Source organism: Pelodiscus sinensis, chromosome 8 (genome assembly GCF_049634645.1).
Source record: "Pelodiscus sinensis isolate JC-2024 chromosome 8, ASM4963464v1, whole genome shotgun sequence".
Taxonomy (NCBI): domain Eukaryota; kingdom Metazoa; phylum Chordata; order Testudines; family Trionychidae; genus Pelodiscus; species Pelodiscus sinensis.
In genome coordinates this window covers 58397376-58422604 of record NC_134718.1, presented here as the reverse complement: position 1 = coordinate 58422604, position 25229 = coordinate 58397376, and the positions used below count along the sequence as shown (strand labels likewise).

Here is a 25229-nt window from a genome sequence, read left to right as displayed (position 1 = left end):
TACACAGAACAAGTCAATGTTTACAAGAAGAATTTTGGAAATCCATATATACACAAATGAAAACTTCTTGCTCCTACACAGTAATAGGGGTTTTGTTTTTTATTTTAAAAAAGCTAAGTGTTGTAGTGCTCAAAAGAGTCAGCTATGTAGCCAAGGCTTGTTCTGTCTTCTATTGAAAATGTATGATAGAGATGGTGGAAATACAGTTCCCCACACTGCTCCACTTATGATTCATCCAAGATCTGGAAAGACCACTTTTATGAGGCAATAAAGTAACTTAGGATATAGCTTCATTTAATTCCTGGCCTTTTCTAGTGAGTGCAAGAAAAGTCAGGTGTTCTTGCAATACAAAGGCCAGTGAACTAAGAAATCAGACAACAGTATGTACTATTTGCGCCCTCTCCTATATTTTAAATGCTCACGTAACGGGAAAAAGATTCCTAATTACCTACGTACTTCTTACCATCTATAGGAGCTCTACCAATTTCTACCTGAAACAGCATATATACGACTTTAAATCAAACAAAACTATCCAAATGTTTGTTTATAGTAAAGCAGTAGTAAGAGAAATAAAATGCAACCACCTCACTGAACAGTCAGCAGGCACCTCTCGATAAAAAGATCTAAGACTGAAAATCTAGTCTGAGACATGAACCAGTTGTGGTATCTGTGGTCAAGGTGGTTTCCCCCACATAACCTAATGATCTGTATCAACAAGTTTAACTATTACCACATAAACATCACCATATGTCTTAATACATCAGCTCAAAGTTCTATAGGCTGGACAGGAACACAATGCGTTGCCTACCTGTTGTGTCCAGCTGTCCTTGCTCAAGCAGGGTCTCATCTATCACAAGGGAAGTGTTACTGGCCAGTTGCAATACTCCGCTCACTAGGCGGTTAGCTGTGTAGTCCTTGTGTGGAATAAATCGTGAGTGATTCATGTTTTCTATGGTCATTTGCAGACGATAGGACTGGGAAGTGCAAGGAAAATTGTTAGCTAAGTAGACAAGTCTCCACCTGCCTTTGTATGTAAAAGTATCCTACTTTAACAGGATCAGTAAGTTTAGAATTCTGTACTATGTACAAAATTGGACAATTAAATGGAATACAGAGTGAACACATGTAATCAGAAGTTCCAAAACTATTAAAGGAAACCAGAATTTCAAGGGCAAAATAATTTTATGGCAAGTTAAATTTTTAAAAATTATATACAGCTATGGGAATAGCATTAATAATGTGCTGCTGTACTGCAAGTTACCAGTCAATATGGTCCCTGTTCAAATTATTGTTTTCACTGTGCAAAATACCAGAATATCTTCTAGAAATTTGTGGTTGCTGGAGAAAGAGGGGAGAGGGAAGAAAAGAAGGGGAAAAACCTAAGGTCTCTCTAGGATGAAAGTTGAATCTACATTTTAGTTGTTGGCCTAGAACTTTAACCAGGCAGAAGGAATCTGCCTCAAACTGAACTTTCAGCTTTGTTTGAAAAATACAACATTAGACCCAAAAATCACTGCACAATCATAAAGACATTAAAGCAGTGGTCCCCAACCTTTTGGGGCTGCCGGGTATCCGGGGGCAGGGCCGTGCATGCATCACGAGCCTGGGGCGCAAGAATGGCTTGCACCAGCCCTCACTCGGCGGGCGCACATAAATGCCCTGGTGGGCACCGCATTGGGGACCACTGCATTAAAGTATACTAATGTTATTCTTACTGCTGGAACAAGCTGCTGGATAATGCGGTATATGTGCTCTGTGAAGATGCTATTTCTTGGACAGCCACTCAAATTGACTGTGAATTTTCCCAGAGGAAGCACATCTCTTCTCGCATAGCTAGACCAAAAAAATAAAAAAATAAAAAAATAGATCAGCTGAACATTTAATACCTATTTATAATCAAAACACAACCATAAAAAGAGCCACAAGCTTGTGTGAACTATCACCCTGGTCACTTTCCTTATACAGTGTCCCTTTTCTCACATCCTTGTTCTCTTTCTTGGGGACAGTAACTGTTTTCCTGTGTGTCTACACAAAGCTAGAATATATTGGGTGCTACTGTCAACAGATGATGGCTGGCACATGTGAAAATGAATTTTACATCAAGATCAGTGACAGAACCATGAGAGATTTAGGAGAGATTATGACTAATGTAACGGGGTTTACAACTTTCCATGCAAGGCAGGAAAGGAATAAGGAGTTTAAACGGAGTCTTTTTCAGTTTGGAAGTGACAGAGTGCATATATAGGAACCGGGCTATTGGGGAGAAAGATGACTAGAGCAGCGTTCCCAAAAGAAAGGGGAAGATTTTACAGTTGGTTGCTTCATATATAGGACTGCGTGCACACCAGGACTGAGTGTGACCTAACTGGAAAAGATAAACAATTCAGAAGGCACTGCAGTCTGTAGAGACTATGAGAAGCCTGGCCAGAAAACTGAGGCTGAATGCCACAAAAGGGCAGATTGGTAAAATCTGACTATAACAACAATGAAAACAGAAATCCAGTTAGACTATAAAATGTCCTATTTACACAAGCATGCTTTATGCCACTGTGATTGCTTGGCCTACCATGTATTCATACTGAGTACTAGGGTAGAATAAGTTATTTGAAAAATGGCTATGTCATTGGGCAGGTATGACACCCACAACATTGTTGGTGTTCTGTGCTACACACAGTCTGTGGGTTAGAGGGGTACCCCACACTGAACAGGGCTCCCCATCTTTGCAGACAGGCTCCGCAATAGTGTGGAAGAGAAGGTGGCAATAGGTCACACCATCCTTACAGTAAATTAACTTTAACAATAAAGGTTTTGACATATGTTGCCAATCAAAAATGCTCTTGGGAGATATTTCCCGTGTTGAAATCAAAGGGGCTATATCAATTGGAATGGTAATATATAGGGGTGTTGAATTTAATTTAATCAACTAGTAGATGGAATTTCTGTTGATAAGCAGGGGAGCTGCAGTGGGGTGAGCCACAGTGGGGTTAGCCCCAGGAGCTAGCCCCGCTGCGGCTCTGCCTTTTAAATGTATTAAGAGCCTGCCAGCAGGCTCTTAATACATTTAAAAGGCTTCTGTGCGGGGAGAGGGGGGGGAGAAGAGAGAAGGGGTCCTGGAGTAAGCAGGGAATCAGCTGTCCTGGCTCACACCAAATCAGACACCCCCTCCCCCACTGAACTTCTGCTTTTTAAATGTATTAAGAGCCAGCAGGCTCTTAATACGTTAAAAAAGCTGAGGAGCAGCGTCTGGGACTGGGAATCAGGAATCAGCCGATTCCCAGCTCATGCCTGGTCCCCGTTACTCCCCTGCCACCTTCGGAGATGGTGCTGAGGGGAACTGGCTGTTAAGTCGGCTCTCCCCAGCACTGGCTCTAGCTCCCCCTCCTTGCTGCAGCAAGGAAGGAGGGGAAGTAACTAGTCAAGGGACTAGTTGACTATCCAATAAGCTTATGCTTATCGGATAGTCGACTAGTTGCTTACATCCCTAGTAATATAAAGACCATAGATCCCTATAATATTACATCCCTATAATATACAAATTAAATCTCTATAATATAAAAAAAAAATCATAAAGCTTTTGTCAATGTACAGAGAGCTCCATGTGCAGCCCAGAGAGATAAATAGGCTGAGAACTACTGCTCTAAACTCTTAATGGAAATGTAGCAATAGCATATCCTGCTCCCACACACAGATTAGATAGGAAACAGGACATCCTCATTGGTTAACTATGTATCACTTGAGGATTTTACTCTAATCCAAGGACATAATTAAAAAAAACAATGGTGAACAGAGAACAGAAGTGGGAGGGAATCTGTTAACTCAAATGCTCAAAAGGTATTAAGCTTTGAAATTAGCCTTGTTTTAAGATCTATTTGGACCTGTGGACAATCATCTCTGCACTTGTGCCTAAAATAAAAGGGGGTCCTCAATTGGAGCCCCTTTGGGCACTGTAGGAATATGAATAATATTTACACCAACTCTACTGAAAATGTTAGAGACTGGCAAAAAATAGTAAGTTAATATTTTTTTAAATGAGCATATTAAGTATTCTCAGCTGGCATCTACGTACTTACACTGTGGAGATGAGATGCAATATAAGGTATTCAGCAGCCAGGCTGTCTCCTAAGAGTGCATGAGTGAGGAATCCAAGCAGCTCTGCTCTAACTGGTGAAAGTTCCATCATAAAACTAGAAACAACTGACAAGAAATCAAAGACAAATGTCAGAAATGCCCCGCATCTCTTCACACTCCTCGAAATGAGGCTTACCTTCTGGCACCCCAATCTCCTGCCTGAGATCACAATCCCAAAACCCTGCACTCCAGTTCCCTGCCCTAGTTCACAACTGCCTCCTTCACCCAAACTCCTTCCCAGACTCTATTCTTCCTCCTGCACCCCATCCCTTACACCAAGCTCCCTTCTGCACTGAATTTCCATCCCAGATGTTGCACTCCTCTATTAATACCATGGAAGAGTGCGGCCCTTGACCACTTTCCAAAATCAAGTGCCCCCCCCCACCAGAACTAAAATGCCCACCTGTGGTCTAGACCCCGTGAAACCTGCTTAAACCAGCACTGCTAGGCCTGCCACAGAGCCTAGACCTGAGAACTCTCAAGGCTGCCAATGCTCATGTTTTAGTTTTAAACCATGAATCTGTTCACATTAATGAATTTTTTTTTTAAAATCATAGGAGTGGTCTTATAAAATAAAAATTCACTTGCCACTTTTCCTTATGTTAACAATGCTGGAAAAATCAGTAGACAAATCTCAAGACATTTACCAAAATTAGTAAGTGAATGTAGCAGCGGCAGAGATTCGTAGATCTCGGGGTGTGTGTGTGTGTGTGTGAATTCCACTCTGTATGTATTCTCAGGTGTGTGTGTGTGTGTGAATTCCACTCTGTATGTACTCCATTTATTCCTTGGCCTCTGCCACCTATGAGCTACCATAGCTCTTAAAATTACTATCAAGTTGAGTTCTATATAGACATACACATGGACACATCTTAAACTCTCGGGAAACCATATAAGTAAGAATGTGTATTTTTGGTTTTGAAGCCAAACACATAAACACCACTTTCAATTAAAAATCTGAAAGGGTTCCCAAGCTGATACTGAGCCGATCATACTGAGAGAGGCAGCATTTACTAACACGACAAACTGATTCATAACTGTATGCTGCTGCTACATTCATGTACTCATTTTAGTAAATGTAACTTGCAGATTTATGCATTTTTTCTTCCAGCCTAGTTCACAAATTGAGTGCCACTATGATCATAAAGAAAACCCTTCTCCAACACTGCCACAGGCTCCTAGGGGAGAAGATAATGAAAATAAGAACAGGAGCTATATTCTAACAAACTGAAATGTGGTAAGTCAAAGGATCATCAAATTTAGCTTCATACTTTTCTTTGCTCTAATCCTCAAACTGTTTTTCTGATATAATATTTAGTGTTCAATGTTAAGTAACTTATTTTGCATGTTCATTTCATGGAAAAAAAAATCAAGATTTTTAATGATAAAATAGAAAAGGTAGTGTATGTAGAAGAAAAATATAGTTAATGAAATTAGAAAAGTTCAGAAAAATATAGTTCAAATAATTAGCTCTGGCTAGAAATTAAGATTATTCTCAAACATTAATAATACAACTCTTATTTATTTCCCAATAATGATGTTTAAGGAGATGCCCTTCATCTCAGATGGAAGCAATGTAGCAGTCACCATAGCAAAAGCAGGATTTTTTAAAAATTAAAACAGGAATATGAGAAGGAATTGAATCCTAATAATCAATTTGCTGAATAACTGCTGACTTGAATAGACGATCATCTGCTCAACATTCTCTTAGAAACCCTTTCAGATTTTTAACTGAAAGTTTTATTATATACTGGGTTCCAAAACCTACGGCTTTCTAAATGCTTGAGATGAGTAGTACATACGTCTATATAGGTCTCCACTTAACAGTATTTTAAGAGCCCTGGAAGTTCACACACAGAGTTCAAGAAACTCATAGATGGAGAGGAAAAATTCTAATAAGAAAAAACAGAAACATGCCAGTTTGTGGTGAATGTTTAAGAACAATCAAATGGGCAACTAGCCACATACATTTTCTTTTAAACTTAGCTTCTTTCACGCTCCTTGAGAGTACAGACATTCACTGCATATTTTATATTCACAAGGTCATAGTTTAAGTACTTCAAATTTGCCTGCTTAGCTAACCAAAAAAAAAAGTACAAGCTTAAAAAAAAATAAAGCAGCAACTCATTTGAAAATGAATACATCTTGCAATTTGTGTTTTAGTAAGTTGAGTTTTCAGACTTACAGAATAAAGTCTCTGATGATGATTAAACACTTATTACCATGTCTGAGGCAACTCAGTATAAAGTAATGCAACTCCCCCATTCCTACCTACCATTGCTGCATTTTCCTGACAACAAACAGTTACTTGTTTATAGTAGGGAGGAGTACAGTGCAGTCCAGAGTGAACTAATCTGTGATAAAGCAAGGTTCCATTTAGCAGTTCAGATACTTACAGCTTTTACTCTCTTCTTCATTAAGGCAGGCAGGCAATAATGGATTAATGTGCTGTAATTTCTGTGCCAAAATCACATGGATTCTGGGAACTAACGAGGCAGGAGGACTACGTACTCTCTGTTCTTCTACTGTGTCCATACACTCCATAGGATCAAGTGGTGAGGAGTTCTCCCTAGTAAATGTCACAATTAAACTGAGCTTAAAAGACACTCTATGCAAATTCCACTCGTCAAAATGAATTTGGAATCTATGCTACTAATGTTACACAAACACAAGTGACATCCATTCCTTGCTTCAGTTTACTGTAGTCTACATTTATACTACTATAAATTAGTGTTGAATTATAAAATCTCAATTGAAAGATCTTAGATATTTATAAAAAGACCATAAATACCAAATACAGTAAACTTTCGATAATCTGGCACCTTTAGGACCCAGGGGGTGCTGGATTATCAGATATGGCAGAGTACCAGAAGGGGGGCTATGAGAGGTCTGGGGTGGGGTCAGCAGGGAACTGTACAGCATGGGAGAGGGCGGTGCTGCGGAACCAACCTAGCAGCACCCCAGCTGCTCTGCCCCCGGCTTCCCCAAGTCAGCCGCTGGTCAGTTTCAGCAGCAGTGGACTTGGGGAAGCCAGGGGTAGAGCAGCTGGGGTGCTCTGCTCCAGGGATTCCCCAAGTCCACCGCTGCTGAAACTGACCAGCGGTGGACTTGGGAAAGCTGGGGGCAGAGCAGCTCCAATTGTCCAGCTGGCCAGAGCACTTCCAGGTTCCAGTTGGTGCCGGACTATCAGGAGTGCTAGACCACTGGATGCTGGACAATTGGAGTTTTACTGTACATGAAAATCTTATGAACTGACAATAGTTTTGTAAAGGAAGCAAATTCCTAAATCTTTCCATCATTTAAATGAGCCCTGCCAAGTATTCTTCATGGTAACAGGTTTCTGTTCAGCAGGTATCTAATGTAGATATCAACATTTGAAAAAATAAAGCAACTGTGTCAAGTAAAGTCTATCTTGTGTAGCTACAGACTTCCACAAGACTGCCAGATTATCAGTCTTGGACACTTCAAAATTTTCTATGCAGCCACAGAACATGTAGTGCAGATGCAAACAAAAATTCCCATCAGCATGCCTCAACCTTACTTGGCAAAACCACCCTTTGAGAAAACAGGTGGTGAGAAAACAGTTCAGAGCTGCTGACTATTCAGTTTTCAGTCTGAGACGTTCCAAAAGTAGCTCCAATTTTTTATTTTAGTCTTTCAATGTAAACATTGGAATAAAGAGACATCAAATAGCAACAAATTTCAGTCACTACCATCTTGAATTGGATTTGCATCAGAGACAAAAGTGAAAGGCTCTATTAACCTACTACTTCACAATCCATTTGATCAATTTCATGGCCAGAGGGTTTTAAAACTGGTCAATTTAATATTTTCAGATGGCAGTATAATTGCAGGGGCCTGACATAAAAAGGAGCGGGAGGAGTGGGGTTCACAAAATTATTGTTGGGGTGGGAGCGGAAATTGCAGAATTACCACTCTCACTTCTGCTACCTGCAGAGCTGGACTCTGAAGGCAGAACAGCTGCAGAGCTTTCTGCAGCAGGAGGAGGTGGATCTGATCTCCCCTATGCTGCTGGGACTGCTTCAGCCAGGGCCAGGCAGGGGAGCAACTGGACTTTCTCCTCCCCAGAACAGCTGCTCTGGGAGGGAGGGGGAAGAGGGAGAAATCAGAACCACCTTCACCTGCAGAAAGCTCCATAGCAGTGCTGCCTTTAGCTGGAATGAGTGGGAGAAACTACGGGTCAGCCACAATCTACACGGGTGATGCTCCCAACTCCAACAATCCTTGCCTTCCCCCCACCATGGTACAAAACCCCATTCTATAATTCTGCTGCCCACACCCAACATCACTCACTATTCACACCTAGCAATTACTTCCCTCTCTCTCAGCTCCTCCCTTACCCATGAGACTCCCTTAAGCCATAGAGGTACTACTGAAGGGTGCAGAAATTCATTTCTGTATTGTAATTTAATAAATTATTACTCAAAGTTCTGTATTAAAAATGCCTAGTATGGAATCATAATTATATTGTGCAATTTGATGAATAATGTGTAGAATTTTGCAGAATTTTAAAATATTGTGCGCACAGTTTTAATTTTTTTAGTGCACAATTCCCCCAGGAGTAAATATCTTACTCTTCAAAAGTGGCTAATATAATTCAAAGAAAGAAACAAGGACTCCAAGTGGACAGTCATAAAATAACATGTCTTTTAGGGCAGTTTTCTCCCAAATCGCATCAGTTAGGCTACATCTAACCTACATCCCTCTGTCGTCAGAGGGATGTAAATTAGACATTTCAAAAGTGCAAATGAAGTGGGGGTTTAAATATCCCACACATCATTTGCATAATCGCGTCATGGCACTGTTTTGAACAAGCGCTATTTCGAATCTGAAACCACTGTTTGTTTGTTTTTTGACAATGGGGAGCTTTTTTGAAAGATCTTGTACTCCTCAGAATACAGGATCTTTCGAAAAAGCACCCCATTGTTGAACAAACACATCTAAACGCATTTCAGTTTCAAAATGACGCTTGTTCGAAACAGTGCCACAACACAACTATGCAAATGAAGCGCGAGATATTTAAAAACCTGCTTCATTTGTGCTTTTGAAAGGTCTAATTTACATCCCTCTGACAACAGAGGGATCTAGTTTAGATGTAGCCTTATCATGGTGTAAGCCAACCACTACCAGGCTTTATATTCTTTTTATTATTTTTTTTAATCTAATGTTACTTTAGACTTTTTCTATAGAGTTGTCTAATCATTTTTTTTCAGATTTTACTAACCTCTTGATTTGTCTACCTACCTAATCTGTGGCAGTGAGATGTACAGATTAATGGTGCACCACATTAAAAGAAAACATTTTCCTTTAACATTTTAAAATCTGTTGTCTTAATTTAATTGGAGGCTCCCTTGTCCTTGTATTCTGAAGGTAAATAAGAACATCTGATACAATTTCTTTATACCATTCAGTATTCTGTATAATTCTATTATGCTCCTACTTATTTCCTAAGTTAATGGTCTTAATTATTTCATATTCTCATATGGAAAGTTTTCCAGATCAACTCATTCTTATCTTACATTTGGCTATACTTTTATAGGTATTCTGTAACTATTTAAAAAAATTTTTTTTTCAGCCAATTTACTTGGTCTTGAAATAAGTTTCTGTAGTCAATTTCCAAGAATTATCTAGCACTCGGTGGAAAAAAAAAATACATTTGCAGTCCTCTCATGCTATGTCTAGACTGGCATGATTTTGCACAAATACTTTTAATGGAAAAGTTTTTCCGTTAAAAGTATTTGCGCAAGAGAGCGTCTATACTGGCATTTGCTTTTGCGCAAAAGCATCCGTGCCAGTGTAGACGCTCTCTTGCGCAAGAAAGCTCTGATGGCCATTTTAGCCATCAGGCTTTCTTGCGCAAGAAATTAATGTGGCTGTCTACACTGGCCCTCTAGCGCAAGAATACTTGTGGAAGAGGGCTTATTCCTGAGCGGGAGTGTCAGAGTATTTGCGCAAGAACCACTGATTTTGTACATTACAAAGTCAGTGTTCTTGCACAAATACTCGCGGCCAGTGTAGACAGGCGGCAAGATTTTTGCGCAAAATCATGACAGTCTAGATGCACCCTTAGAGAAACTAACTGTAATATTTCATTAACACTTGACTCCCACTTCATTCTGAAGTTCTTTCAAATCTCTTAGTGAATACCAGGTAGTCCTGTCCTCTTTATAGTTTTTTCAAGCACTAATATTTGATACCTCAGTTTGACAGTATCTCATCAGCATTACCCAACAACTACAGATATTTCCCCAACATCCTCTGTGATGAAAACTGATGCAAAGAAATAATGTAGCTTCTCTGAAATATCTTTATCCTCAATTTTTTCCTTTATGTAATGATTCTCTTGAAGGATTCTTGCTTCTGATATACTTAATAAAAGACTTTAAAAAACAGGAAATTCCTTAAATGTTTTTCAAATTATATTAGTCTTTTGAATATGCAACTTAATTTTATCTACCATGGTTTATTCTCCTAAAATCATGAACTGGTAAGTGTTCCAACACTGCCCCCTCAATGGCAGAGAATGAAACCCAGGCTTAGTTTAGAGATCTTGAGCACTAAAAGAACTGGTTACGCAATAAGGAGCCTTTCACCATTGATTGAATAGATATGAAAAATGAACAAACATTACTCTCCATGGTTTTGAGGCACATTGGGGCAGTCTGGAAAATATGAACAGCCATTGCTCATGCAGTACTTGTTCTGTGGACAAGGACTTCAATTTCTAGGGCTGTCAATTCACTACAAGCATTATATTCAATGTAGGCAAAAAGCATTTTTAGATTAATACCCAGACAAATGGTTAAGTACTTCCTTAATTTGAAGGGTGAAACCATTCAAGAGCACTTTGCTTTTTAACTTCATAAATCCCTACAGATTAGAATAAAAAGCCCAAGTCTTACCTCTCTTCATTGTTCATTACACTGAGTACTGGATCCACGGACAAAATACCATACACTTCAAGAATATCGTTGACTTTGAAACTATCCCATCTCTCATAGACCTGCCATGAAGACAGCATGATAAATCAAGGAGGCAGACAGAACAGAATGTATTACAAGAAGAAGGACAGCATGGATTGTCAATCAGACAAGAGCAGAAATTTCAGAAAACAACTGTAGAATAAAGAGATTCTGTGCAGTGAGGCTGTATCTTCTGGTCCACGTCAGTTTTTAAGAAGCTGAGATCAGAAAAAACTCTTTCAACTTTTGTAGGACTTATATTATCTAGTTTCTTCTGCCAAACCACCATATTCTGCACTTATTAAAGGATGAAATGCACTAACTTTAAAATAAGATTTCTGAATAATATGATATTAAATATAGAAATAACAGATGAGTTTTACTGCTTGCAGTTTTGTAGTCAACATTAGTTATTAATCAAAAAGAAACTTTCTGCTAGAGAGCATCTTCAACCTATTGAAGAGTTCATGAATTAATATCATCCTTACTGAACTGACAAACCTTTTTGCCAAGTGCAGCTATGATAATGTGCTTTAACACCTACTAGCACTGCTGTTATCAACTCTAATATCCCTTATAGGCAGTGAGGAGGAAAACAGGACAGTAGTTATTTGAGGAAAAATTCAAGATAATATAGGCTTCTTACTGAAACTGATCTGGATTCAGAGTTTTCTCTCCCACACCCTAATCTATCCCCTCAGTGAGAAAAACATACTTTGGTAATCACCGCTGTTGTCTGATTACCTTTACAAGACATGCAGGGCCCTTTTCTCCTGGCAGCGGAAAGTTTAGATCCAGTGGAGGGGAGCAGTTTGGGGAGATCAGCTGATGTCCTGCAGAAGCTTCCGTTTCTAATCGCTTTGGCTCTCCACACCCCTGGATATTCCCTAAATTCCCTGCAACATGAAGAAATGACAACCTTCTACAGCTTACTTAAGCATGACAGCAAAATCTAAACAATTTTTCTTCCTTCAGAAACTAATACAGAAGCATGCTGAATTGAAAAGGGATCCTGAAAGAATAACAAATCGGTAGTTTCTACCAGCTGTTACTCTACTGTCCCTCAAATATAAAAGATTTGTATATCTATCACCAAAAATTAACACCATTATGAATATGTAGGATTTTAGGCATGAAAATCTGTTAGTCAAATCAAATCTCCTTGTCTATCTTTAAGCATCATATTGTCACTTGCAAGGCAAGCTACCATTTGTGTAGAGCTGTGGAAATACTGCATTTTGCACCTTGATTTTCTAATGCAAAGATAAAATGACATTCTGTAACTGCTTACTTCAGACTACAAATATGAGTATTTATTTTGAAATCTATTACAGACATAAGAAAAAGGTTTATTTTAAGTTGTACACTATTAGAAAAATATTTAAAACCTTAAAATCTGACAGCTCAGCTGACAAATATAACACCAAACAAAAAACTTTAACAGATTCTGCAGTACTTTGGATTTTAGGCAAGGGCAACAAGTACTATACACCAGGGAAGGCACTGCCTTCCCCAAAAGACAGAGGTGGCCCAACATATACCCTGGTCACCAGGGAAAGTTGGGGCCATGGCATGGCTGCCCATCTGCTCCAAGGATCATATGGCTCCTCATCCTTCCAGGATTGGGGGGTGGAGGAAGGAAAAGCTGGCCACAATAGGCGCTGGGCTTCAGTGGGCATGGAAGGGGCAGGACCTTGGGCTTGCCTTTCCAGACCAGCCATTCACCCTGCACCCATAATTTTAGGACTTGTTTTTCAGGGAACTACAAATGCCTTATATTCCTTATTTTCCCTTTCAAGGTATGGTGGGCTCAAGATAGTTCCAGGTAATACCAATAAATTACATTCCTTTAAAAAGCTGAGTATAGGAGGACGCAGTTACAGGAGATAGAGAAGTAAGGTGGGCTAGATCTTGAGACTTAAATTGTTCTTCATAGTAAAGCTGTCCCCAACAGATATTTAGGCCCCCTTTTTGGTAAGTGTTTTCTGTACAAGTAATAAGAGACAATCCCTATTTCAAAGAGTTTACAATTTAAACTGACAATTCAATTGTTTTATCCACTTTCTACACATAGGGAAAAGCGACACTGAGATGAAGTGACTTTAGAAGTCTGACAGAACTGAAAATTAAACTGTGCCAGAAGCCTTTCCTTTCTTCACACAATAGTCACTCTACTACTGTTGCCACCAAAAAATACTAGTTTATTTTGTAAAGCAACAGAAAACAAATAATATAATATACAAGGTAACATTAGTCCTGGGCAAATTTACAAGTTAAACAGCTGGTTTTCCTATTTTTTTCCATTCACCGTTCAACCAGCACAATGATCAAGACAAAGACAACACTAGTAAACCACCATGATACATAAAAGTTCATAATGGTATTGAAATAATCAATCAATAGATCAATTACCACCCATATGCTGCTCTTTCTGTTTAGGTGGATGCAGCTCCATATCTTCATCTTCCTCATAACTCCTCTTGTGGCGACTTGGAGTGTAGGATGTTGAAGGGCTCACTCGAGCCTGACTTGCACTAATATATGCGTAAAATTAAGAATTAAGGACTTATCCTGCTAATATGAAAAAAGTCAACCAGCACAAGCTGCATTATCCCAGCTTTCTGGATAAGGTATTATTACAACAAGTGTATAAATTATGCCTCATCAGGGAACTGCACCGTAGAATCACAGAATACTAGGACTGGAAGGGACCTTGAGAGGTCATTGAGTCCAGTTCCCTGCCCTCATGGCAGGACCCAGTACTGTCTAGACCATCCCTGATAGACATTTATCTAACCCGCTCTTACAGATCTCTAGAGATGGAGATTCCACAACCTCTGTAGGCAACTTATTCCAGTGTTTAAGCACCTTGACAGTTAGGAAGTTTTTCCTAATGTCCAACCTAAACCTCCCTTGCTGCAGTTTGAGCCCATTGCTTCTTGTTCTATCCTCAGAGGCCAAGGAGAACAATTTTTCTCCCTCTTCCTTGTGACACCCATTTACCATAGCACATTTAAGTTAATAACTATCTTATCTTCTCAAAGTACAAGGCCCTTCAAACAAATTTATCATAATTCAGATAATTCAGGCTTGAATAAAGGATATTTCTTTCACCCACGCTGACTCTCCAGGCACTGGAACACAGTAGAAGGTCTGTCTTTCCAAAGTGACCATTTGTGAGGAGTTTAAATCAATTTCCTGTTGAGGCTAGGATATCAATAGATCATAAGGTTCAGATTTTTAACATTGACCATATTTGTTTTTAAGTCATTGCCTTACTCTGTCAGTAGAATTATGTACTTAGCTATGATGAGGTAGAATAAGTAGCTTCCTAATGAAAAAAATTACTATTTAAAGCACAAAAATTCAGACTATAAAAATGTAAATATAATCCAGTAGCACTGTTAAATTGCACTCTATACAAGTTTTCCATAGTGTTTCATCTTCCAGACCATATTTTTGGTGCAATAAGGAAACATTCTTCTGCAACTTTTGCATGAAGTTGAGTAGGATAGGACTTACTCCATTATTTGAATACATGAATAGAAAAATGTTGGTGCTTTCCACCCACTTTAACCCCTGTGGGAAGAAGCAACAATAATTGTTTAAAGGATTCCCTACTGTTGGTCAACAATTGACATGACTGATTCTATGGTCTCAAATGCAATCGCATGAAAAATGTTGAAAAAGTCACCTTTTAATTACTCTTTCAAGAATGTAGGGAAAGAAAGGGTGATTATTATTAGTTACTTGATCTCTACCACAAACTCACACTTGTGCACTACAACAGTAAGAATGGCTTAAGCCAGCAGAACCTGCTTATAACCACAAATTCAGATCCATTCTACATTACAAAATGTAAGCCTCAATTTGTTCTCAATACTTTCTAACTGCAACCCTAGTACTAATAACATTGTTCTATTAAAAAAAGTAAACTGACTTGACTATCAAAGTACTCAGAGTATATTCCTTTAAGGCAACATGCTTTGCCAGTAGTTTTAACTTCTTGATGGGATTACGGGCCAAAATTTTATTTCTTGGCCACAACTAATAACATTCGTATGCAAAACTAGTTTTAACTGACATGGAGATGGCTCAAGATCCATGAATAACAAGGAATGCTCCCCGGGATTCACTTTGAATCCACAGAACTATATATTTCCAGGAATTGAACTGAAGGATTGAAAAAAAATGATTAATCCAGCACATGTACAATACTTTTTATGAACTGCATTTTACAGACAATTTTTATAACACTCTTGGTTTCTACAACTTTGAAGACAGAAAAATGAAAATAAAAGATAATGACAAAGAAGTAGGTTCAAGTCTTATCTATATTGCTCTCTAAAAATAACACCAAGTGGCAGAGATGATATCTGGTTGACAAGGATTTATTTTAATTAATTAGAAAACTCATTGCATATTTTCTTGGAGGTCATTGTAGGGAGAAGGAGAAGAGAATGAAAAGCTTAAATATGTTAAATTAAGGGCTAGTTTTAGATTATACAGCATTTTCACAACTTACCCCACATTCTGCTACATCTCTGTATTTACCAAAATGTAAAACCTGCCAAATAAAACAGTATGATAATTTTGTTCCTTTCAACATTTTGAATCACATCAATTATTACTGATAACAGAAACTAAGTAAATAGGCTAAAGTCCATCCAAAACATCTGTGCAAACTTTTACCACCTGAAGATTTTAAACAGAGAAGTGATTCAGTTCCCACAGATCCCGCAACACACGTTATAATTGCCACAATTTTATCTACTTGTGGCAAATCATAACCTAAAATGTAGTAAAATGTCCCTCATGCTTCTTGAGTTTGTTGAAATTGAACTAATGTTGAGTAGCCTTTGAATACTCAAGAGGTTCAGTTCAGTAAGACAGAGAAGGATAGAGACATGAAAAGTTAGTCCACCCCAAACATTTACCCTAACAGTTTATCAATATTTTACTTACACGTGTTTTAGTATTTGGATCAACTGTTTCATAGACTCCCATGTAAAATTCGGGATCAAACATGTCTTGAACCATGCAACGGAATTTCACTAAACTATTGGGCTTCAGGTAATGGAGGGGGACATCATTCAGTGATGGTATCTTTAAAAGAAGTATGAACAAATATCAAATGAACAGGAAATTTTATTTTAAACATGCAATATAAAAGTTATAAGTACCATGAAGGAAATTATATAATGCAGAGAGACCATACCATATTTTATTTATTATCCTTAGATCACCTAGCACTCATTATTCATTTCTTTTCCTTCATGACTTCACCACTACGAATAAAATTATTCACTCTAGTCCACTCACCAAGTAGTCAATTACAAGAAATTTTTACTTTCCTAACCCAACTGTGTAAATTACATTTCCATCTGAATGTTTCGTACTATTGTTGTTACAGACCACAGTTGAGGTTACTGTAATTAAAAATGTATTTGTTATCTTGTTCCAGTTTGTTTATTTTGGCCACTTGACAGCTTTGTGTATAATTAGTTCACAAATTTGGTGATATAAGTTGTGCTTATATCCGGCTGCTGTTGCATCAAAGCCTGGGAAAGAGCAAAGTTGAAAGTGAAGCTGAACAAGAAGGAAGGAGGGAATGGAGGTGGGCCTATTTTTGGTAGTGCTGCTCTTGAAACTAGCAGGGGCGTAGGAAAAACACTGTGCAAACCCTTTACAGAATTTTACAGACATGCTGTTTAAAGGGCATTTTATCAGAAAGTTTTTTTAATTATCAAATTTAAAAATAAGTTAAAGTTGATAGTGTTTCTTGAACCAGATTTCACTTTCAACTGATGTCCCTTTTTGACAAACTTGACACCTGACCCTGTCCTATTTCAAATTGTTTTAAATTTAATTTAAATTTATTTTCTATACTTTGTAACATCTCTGAACCATCATACTTTTACAATTTTTAATTTTCTAATTGAATAAAATTCATAAAGTTATTCTCTCAGAGAGGCTGGCCCATTAGAAGGAAACAGGTAGGAGCCCTACCTATGACACAACTAACTCTTCTCCCTAGGTTGGGAAAATTAAGGCCATGTAACGTAACCAAACCAAGACTCTTAGACAAGGGAGCGGCCTCAGCAGTGAGATATCAGGAGAAGACTCAGAATTATGCAGAGGCTGAGAGATGTAGAAAGCAGAAGAATTCTGTAGGAGATCCTGAGACACCAAGGGAGAAAAGACTACAGCTAGCTAGGACTGGGAATGGCTTGCCAAGGCAGGAAAGACTCCACATAGAAAAACATAGGAATGGATTGATGAAGTAGGGGAAAGGGTGACTATATAAACTTTGATATATGAACATTCAGCATACTGACTCATAACTTTTGGACTTTGAGGACTTTAATTAATGATGATAAGAAGCCAGCCTGGTTAAGGGTTAACTGGATAAGGGTTAACTGGTTACCTGGTAAGCATGTGGTACGGTGTGCTCGGCCCAGCTTGAGCAGCCCTCCACCACAGGATCATGGTTAACCAGTTAACTTTTTAACTGGGATTTTACATACCTACTTATTAGCTGCAAAAAAGCCTTAGTAAAATTACTGAGGAGCCCTAAAAAGAGGTAAGCTAATGCAGAAAGACTCCAGAACCATCCCATGCCATGACACAGTGACTCACCAGGTCTGGCTACCTTTATCTGGCCAACACAAGGGTAAAGTTTCACATACTGCATACAACTCTTCTGATTATCAAAACATCCACAGTTCCAAACAGCCACGAAAAGGCAGTCAAAACACAGGGTTCCTTTAAGGTAAAGGAGGCTTTACCATATGGGATGACAAAACAGGAAGGAGAAAAATGTGGGTTGTCCAGGAAAACCAAATTCCACATTATATGAATGACACCAGCACAAGCTTTATCAGAAGTTTATTCAGTTTTGAAAAATCAAGTGTTGGTTGGATTGTCAGTTTTGGGGGGGAAATATCCATCTTAAAATATGAGTGGCATCAGAAATACCACCATGTAAAAGTGAAAACTTTTAACTAAACATCGAAACGGGTGTTTATTCTGAATCAGATCTGCTTAGTTTAAAATAAGTATATATGTAATATTTTATTACCTTCAATCCTTTTACTATTTTTAACTCTACAGGACTAATATACAGAGAGAGGAAATTCTATTCCAGCTTGTGTATTAACAAAATTGTTCACTAGTTTCCAGTTGCAGAAACTGTAGATGCACAAGGCAGTAAACTATTTTCAGATTCCAAGCTGGAAAAAAATATCTTTTTCTACCATTAGAATGGGCAGATCTGACCTGAAAGTTCCCAAAGGCCAATAAATATAGAACTCAGTGTCAGTTTTAGTCATCTTTCATAATAGAAACATACTATGAAGACTCAAATCATATTGCACCTTACACTTGCAGATAAGGAGAATGTAGTACAGGTTCAACCTCTCTAGTCTGGCGTACTCTTGTCCGGCAATATCCGTGGTCTGGCATGATTATACTTAGCCAGATATCCACTTATCATGGGTGCGGCCAAGTTTTACTACAATCCCATGCCTTTTTTATACTCACTAGTCTTGGCTCTCAGTGTTCTGTGCTGCTTTTTAGCTCTGCTTTCCCCCTAAATGTGTTCTAAGAACCCAGTAAGCAGTGGAAGTGTTGATAATGTTGCTCAACAATATTGATCTTCCATGGTCCAGCAAATTCTCTGGTTTGGCACTGGTCAGATCCTAAGAGTGATGGACTAAAGAAGGTTCAACCTATAATCAGATTTCCAAATACAGCACAGGAATTAGGATAGCATTAGAGGGTGCATGCAGTTAGTGGGAGGTGTGAATTGTTTTCTTCCACCACCAAACTGAAAGGCAGTAGTTATAACAGCTAGCTCTCCAATCAGTTGAAATGTCAAGTATTGCAATAATAGATCATGATGAGATACTAATGTTGCAGGCAACCATAAACATTTGCAGTACAAAAATCTATCTCCAATTTACAAGTCAGAGCAGGTTTTTATGCCTATACAAACGCAATAGAGAATAATATTTGTCAGCTACTGCCATCTAATGGAGCACATTTAGTTGGCATTCAGCAGTTTAGGTACTGATTCAAAGTGCACTGAAGTCACTTTCATTAATTTCAATACACTTTGGATCAGACCCTTATATGTTTTACTTTAGTTAGGTTTTCACATTTAAATATCTGTAAGATAAACCAAATTTTGGGCTTAGAATCTCAACAGTGTCCCTTTCAGATAAGTACGAGCAAGTTCCACACACAGATTTCTTTAGAAGAAACTTGCCGCTATAACAGAGAAGCAAGAAGGCAGGAGTTGGAAGAATGGAAAAAACTCCAAACAATTTAACCAATTTTACCCAGTTAGCTGCATTATTTTCTTTTAGCTTCTCTCTAAAGTATTCGGTCACTTTCTTCTCCCAGTCAGGACTTGGACCATTTTGAGCTAGAAAACAAACTGCATTAAGAATGGCAATAGTACAGTACATTCAACTTTTATTCAGCCTGATAGGCAATCTGCTGATGTGAACTGAATTTTAAGAGGACTTTACTCCTACACAACATGCATATTATAACAGCCTTGATACCATTTGTATTTTCTTATCTTTCTGTAAGAACCTTAACAGAGATAAAAGGCAAATATATCCACTGCATAGGTGGGGGGGGGGGGGGGAGGGAAAGCTCAGACGCCAGAGATTTAAAAAACACTGAAGACTGCAAGGAATATCGGGGACTGATTATGTGTTACTTTTCTTTATCACGTGAATTATGTAACCTTTTGTAAGTGTTATTTCTGCACAAGCTCCTATTCCAGTAATTAAGAAACTATGCATTATGTTTTGGTTAAAATTAAGAACTTTTTTTGGCATGTTCTTCAATAGTATTATTGGTAGTTGAGAACAATATACCCATCACTACAAGGGAGATATAACTTAAGTTTAAGGTCATTAGAGTGCTGGGCATCAAACAGAGCTGAATTTTTTTTTTAAAAGCAGTTTCAAATACTAATGGGCTGGTATTAGAATTCATTACAATGTTTATAAATCTAGACAAAAACATGTTTTAGAAACATCTAACATGCTATGGTTCTGTCCATACTAGCTCACCAAACTGTTACATATACCTCCTTAGCAAGGACAGAATTAAAAGTATAGCTTCTTAAGTTTCAGTCCAATGTAGACAGGAGCCCAAATTATACATGATGTACCTGTGTTTCAATAGGAAGTCCTTGAAATTACATCCTTTCTAATCCATCTCAGCTGCCTCTATTTTTTTTAGCTGCAGATACAGGGGAATCTAGCTGCCTTCACTCCTCATCTTGGTACACACTTTAAAAATCTCCTAGTGGTCATCTGAAGAAGTGGGTTGTGCCCACGAAAGCTCATGATACCATCTACATGTTTTGTTAGTCTATAAAGTGCTACCAGACCATTTGTTGTTTTTTTCTCTAACAGACTAACTCGGCTACCTCCTGAAGCTAGTGTTCAATGACTTCCTGAGTTGCTTCCTCAGCAAAGTTTTTTTGCATAGTGAGTCCTATTTTTCTGTATGGTGAAGGAGTCTTTCAACCTTCTTTCTATTTGAGCTCATGGGAGAGTTTGCAGAGTGATTCAACAGATTCAAATTCAGGAACTTTAGTCATCACTTTTTAACATCACCCATGAACGACTTGTCTTACTCTTGCAATGCTTTCTTTCCCCAACACTATAATCTTTCAAGACTTGTAAACAGGAAGAAACTGCATTCTGAACGCATATTTTTCAGGGGAAAAATTGACACTTTTGGAAAGAGGAGATATTGTTGCAAAGTGGAATTACTAATGCAAAAGGAATAGACTATTGTAAGTAACTGTGTATTCACACCCTGGGCACCAGCGAATGTGCATGTCTTGCCCTGTCAGGTCTCTCATCAGGAAGGAGACGTCTTCACTAAAGTATTATTTAAGAGATTTTGAGAGAGAATAATTTTGCGGTGTTTCGAGACTTTTTAGAAATTTATGTCTCGGCTGCCTGACAGCCCGGTTAGCTACAGGCAGCAACTCCCGCCCCCACATGTCCAGCACTTGTAGCCCCCCCAACTTCTGTTTCTGGCTATTTCAAGGCACAAATCAGCCCCCAGCACGGCGCTCCGCACCGCGGGGTAAGGATCGCTTCCAGGCTCCGGTCCTGCCCCAGGAGCACCCGACGCAGCAGCGGGCTTGGCCCCCCGCCCTGCGCGGGCTGTTACTCGACTCCTTCCACGCGCCAACCGAGCCCCGCCAAGCCGCCACAACCGCCCCACCGCGGCCACTTCTGCCTCAGCCCCGGCTCCCAGCCACCCACCGCCGCGCTCCCGAGCGTGGCCATGGGCACCCGCAGGGCCCGGCGCTCGCCCGCCCGCTGACTCCCCTCCCCGCCCCGGGCGCCCCATTATCCAGCTCCCGGCCCCGCGCCGCCTTCCCACAGGGCTGCTCCCCGCCAGCCACAGCCCCGCGCTCACCGAAGATGCCCTGCACGATGCTGAGGGGGCTGTTCAGCCAGTCGGCCACACACGGCATCTTGCGGGCGTTGGGCGGGAGCCGGGACTGGCCGAGCCTGCCGCTCCCGCAGATCGGGCCCTGCGCCCCACCGTCGCCACGCGCCCGCCCTCCCGCGAGCTCCCCGAGCTGGGTCCCGAACTTCCGGCTGAGGCGGCCTCCCTCCCGCGGCGGCCGGCGCGGCCCCTCCCCTCTCACCCTGACGCTGCGGCGTGAAGGGGCGGGTGGGCTGCGCCGCCGCCATCTTGGAGCCGGGCAGCGCTGAGGGCGGAAGGGGCCGGGCTGGCTGCTCCTCAGGGCTGGGGAGGAGACGTGGAAGAGCCACAGCTATGGCCGCCACGAAAGGGCCCGGGGCCGGTTCCGTCGGCGGCACCAACCTGCTCTTCTCCTCCTCCGCTACCGAGTTCAACTTCACTGTGCCCTTCATCCCGGTCAGCCAGGCGCCCGCCGCGCCCCCGGGGCCCGCTCTCCTCGGCACAGGTATGCGGGGCTGAGCTCCTGGGGGCGGCTGGCCGGGGATACTGGGGGGGGGGCGCGAATTGGGGGGAGGGGAGTGATGAGGGATTGTTGGGGAAGAGCTGAGGGGGTAGCTGGGGTGGTGGGAGCATGAGGGTCCTGGGGCGGGGGACACGGTGTTGGGGAGGTGTCGGGGGGGGGGGAGGGATGTGATGGGGGGCATGGTGTCGTGGGTGTCTTGGGGGGGGGGAGACATGAGATAAAGGCCGTGGTGTGGGGGACATGGGGTAGGGTGTGTCTGAGGGGCAGAGGGATGAGATGGGGCCTTTGTAGGAGAAATGGTGTTGAGGCGGTGGGGGGAGAAGGAGGAGATGGGGGAGGCATTGGTGCACGTTGGGGTGGTGAGGGAACGGTGTCGGGGATTAATAGGGGAGGGGGATGAGATGGGAGTCCTGGTAGGGGGGGACACAGTGCTAGAAGAAGCAGAGAAGAGACGAGGGGCCCTGATGAAGGGGACTCAGTGTTGGGGTAGTGGGAAGGAAGGGTCTATAAAATGGGGCCTCGTGGGAGAAATGGTATGGGGGGGGTGGAATGTTGCATGGGGCTTGATAGACTCAGAGTGGGGAGGTGACCGTTCAGCTCCCTTTATTTGTTGCCTGGTGGCGTGTTTGTACAGTTGCCTTTCCCCGTTTCAACAGTTATGATCTGCAGCATTCTGTGCTGACACACAGGTGTGACTTCTGTGCCATGAATAAAACCTCTGTGGACAAGCTGCCACCTAAAAATAAGTTTTTCCTCTAGATCTTTCGTTTGATGAACTTTTCTTTGAGATATGTGCTTACTTCGTTTGCTGTGATTAGTACCAGGAGCAAAAATTAAATACCAAGTGTGTAGCTTGATTGAAGGGGTCTCCCACTGATTACATCAATTCTAATCTGGAAGCCTTGCTGGATGATCTTGAACTGAGGGTAAATTTCACTGGTTCATATGTGGTCAGAGCGGAGACAACATTTCTCCTTTTGTGCTTCAAGCTTCTCTCTGGTGTTAGTTCTTAGAACTGTATGTCCTATTCGTTCCCCTCTTCCTGGAACTGTGTCCCCTACTTTTGCCTGAGGAGCAGCAAGAATGTAGGTTTCAATCACTGTATTTCATACCGGCTCAAAGAAAACTTTCATTGGTGTGAACTGAGTTGCAGTTTGACTTGAATCTCCTTCTTATAGTGGGCTTTTCTAATTGGTATAACAGAGCTAGCTTTCATTTCAAACCTCTTTTGTCAATTTCTTAAACAACAGTAGGGGAAAGTTATCTTTGGGCTGAAATGGACTCATCCATGAAGTGTGTGTAATTTTGCTGTAGCTTTGGGAGGGAACTGAGGGGGAAAAAACATTTTTGCCCCTTTTTCAGTTACCTACTTGAGAAATAATAGTGTTTGTTTCAGCTATTACAAATTATTTGGGTACTTTCATGCTCAAGAATAGCTAATGTTTTTACTTTAAAAGTTCCAGCTTGGCGCAATAAATAGTCCTCATGCAGTTGTCCCATATCTTCATTTTCTCCACAAGTGTGAGTTTAATCAGTTGAGAAATAAGCTAAACACCAGTAAAATAACACACTCAGCATGTGCAGCTTAATTTCCTCAAAAACTTAACTGCACAAGAGTCATATATTATTAGCAGTATTCCCAGACAAATATATGTACAATTAAGTTATCATTTATTTGATTTTTTTTAAAACTTGCATTCAAATAACTTCAGTAGTGTATAAAATTATCAGAGAGGTTGACATGTTAGTCTGTAATTTTTAAAAGAATAAGTAGTCCTGTGGCACCTTAGAGACCAACAGTGTATACAGGCAGTCCCCGAGTTACGTGGATCCGACTTACGTCAGATCCGCACTTACGAACTGGGCTTTCTCGCCCCGGAGCTCGCAGGCAGCGGGACCGCCCAGAGCGCAGCGGTCCCGCCACCTCGACCTCCGGGGCGAGAAAAGCTGCTCCGGGTGCCCCTGGTCTGCTGGGGACCGTCTCTAGCAGACTAGGGACACCCGGAGCAAAGCCAGAGCAAAGCCTCAGAGGTGCGGCACCCCGCCGCCGCTGCAGCTTTGCTCGCTGTGTTCCTGGTCTGCTGGGAGGGGGGCGCAGCTAGTGTCCCCCCCCCCCAGCAGACCAGGCTTTTGTTGTGGACCCTGAGGTAGAGCAGCTGGGGTGGTGCCGGGTTGGTCCTGCAGGGACCTACCTGGCAGCCCAGCTGTTCTGTCCCAGGCTCGAGATTCAGCCGCTGTTGAAACTGATCAGTGGCTGATTCCAGGAAGCTGGGGACAGAGCAATTCTGCCTCCAGATTTCTGTAGTCAGCCTCTGGTCAGTTTCAGCAGCAGCGGCTGAATCTGGAGCCAGTTCCGACTTACATAGAAATTCAACTTAAGAACAAACCTATAGTCCCTATCTTGTACGTAACCCGGGGACTGCCTGTATAATATATTTAAAATATTGTATGTATGAACTTTCGTGGCCAAAAGTGGCAAGTAGTGCATGGATCTGCTTCAAAACTCATTATTTTCTTTAGAAAATACCCAAGAAATCAATATTTTAAAATTAAATTCATGTAGTGTTGTGATTGGATTTAAGTGTACAGTACTTAGGTTAGAAAGTTAAGCTCCAACAATACTATAGGTCACTAGATCTATTAATGTATTAAAGTTAATAACATATGTTCAGGCACTATGAACGAAACCCCACTCTTTATGAAAGAGGGGTTTGTTCTAGATTTATTTTAGAAGAATTTATGTATGTGGCAGGTTTGGGCATACTTTAACAGATAACCTAGCACCCTCTCTTTTTGTTGAAGAGAAACTAAGTCAGGAAAGTAACTTCCCTGATAGATTGTCCCTTAGAAAATACAATTCATCCTAAATTCTCAATTATTTAGGAACAATCTTCACTCATTGCTTTATTTGCTTTCCATAAGCTACTCTTAATATAATCCTCTGAGTGAAGTACCTGAATAGTTAGATGCAGAGGCAGCAAGACAGGAGCGGTTACCTGCCCAGGATCTCACTTAATCAGTTAACTAGCTAAACCTAGCATTTAACTTGTTAACTAATTAAATGGGACTTTTTCATCCCTAATATGTATTTTATCACTTTCAAACCAATTTTGTACTACCCA

General features: G+C 40.7%; 2 protein-coding genes across 3 annotated transcripts in view; one reads left to right on the top strand and one right to left on the bottom strand.

The window, feature by feature from the left end:
* Positions 1-21783, bottom strand: part of MCMBP (minichromosome maintenance complex binding protein) — a 31482-nt gene extending 9699 nt beyond the window's left edge. Inside the window, exons 1-12 of one of the 2 annotated variants that reach the window (XM_075935357.1) lie at positions 21573-21783; positions 19454-19551; positions 16077-16217; positions 15637-15678; positions 14217-14318; positions 13524-13656; positions 11856-12007; positions 11052-11152; positions 6525-6697; positions 4071-4194; positions 1716-1833; positions 809-974 (exon numbers count right to left, since the gene is read on the bottom strand). In XM_075935357.1, the coding sequence (XP_075791472.1) occupies positions 809-974; positions 1716-1833; positions 4071-4194; positions 6525-6697; positions 11052-11152; positions 11856-12007; positions 13524-13656; positions 14217-14318; positions 15637-15678; positions 16077-16217; positions 19454-19551; positions 21573-21630 (1408 nt within the window). In that variant the 5' untranslated portion in view covers positions 21631-21783. The remainder of the gene's footprint in view (positions 1-808; positions 975-1715; positions 1834-4070; positions 4195-6524; positions 6698-11051; positions 11153-11855; positions 12008-13523; positions 13657-14216; positions 14319-15636; positions 15679-16076; positions 16218-19453; positions 19552-21572) is intronic. The other variant, XM_075935358.1, reaches the window with a different exon arrangement.
* Positions 21784-21859: 76 nt separating this feature from the next.
* Positions 21860-25229, top strand: part of SEC23IP (SEC23 interacting protein) — a 45416-nt gene continuing 42046 nt past the window's right edge. Inside the window, exon 1 of the mRNA XM_075935356.1 lies at positions 21860-22089. Within this exon, the coding sequence (XP_075791471.1) occupies positions 21939-22089 (151 nt within the window). The 5' untranslated portion in view covers positions 21860-21938. The remainder of the gene's footprint in view (positions 22090-25229) is intronic.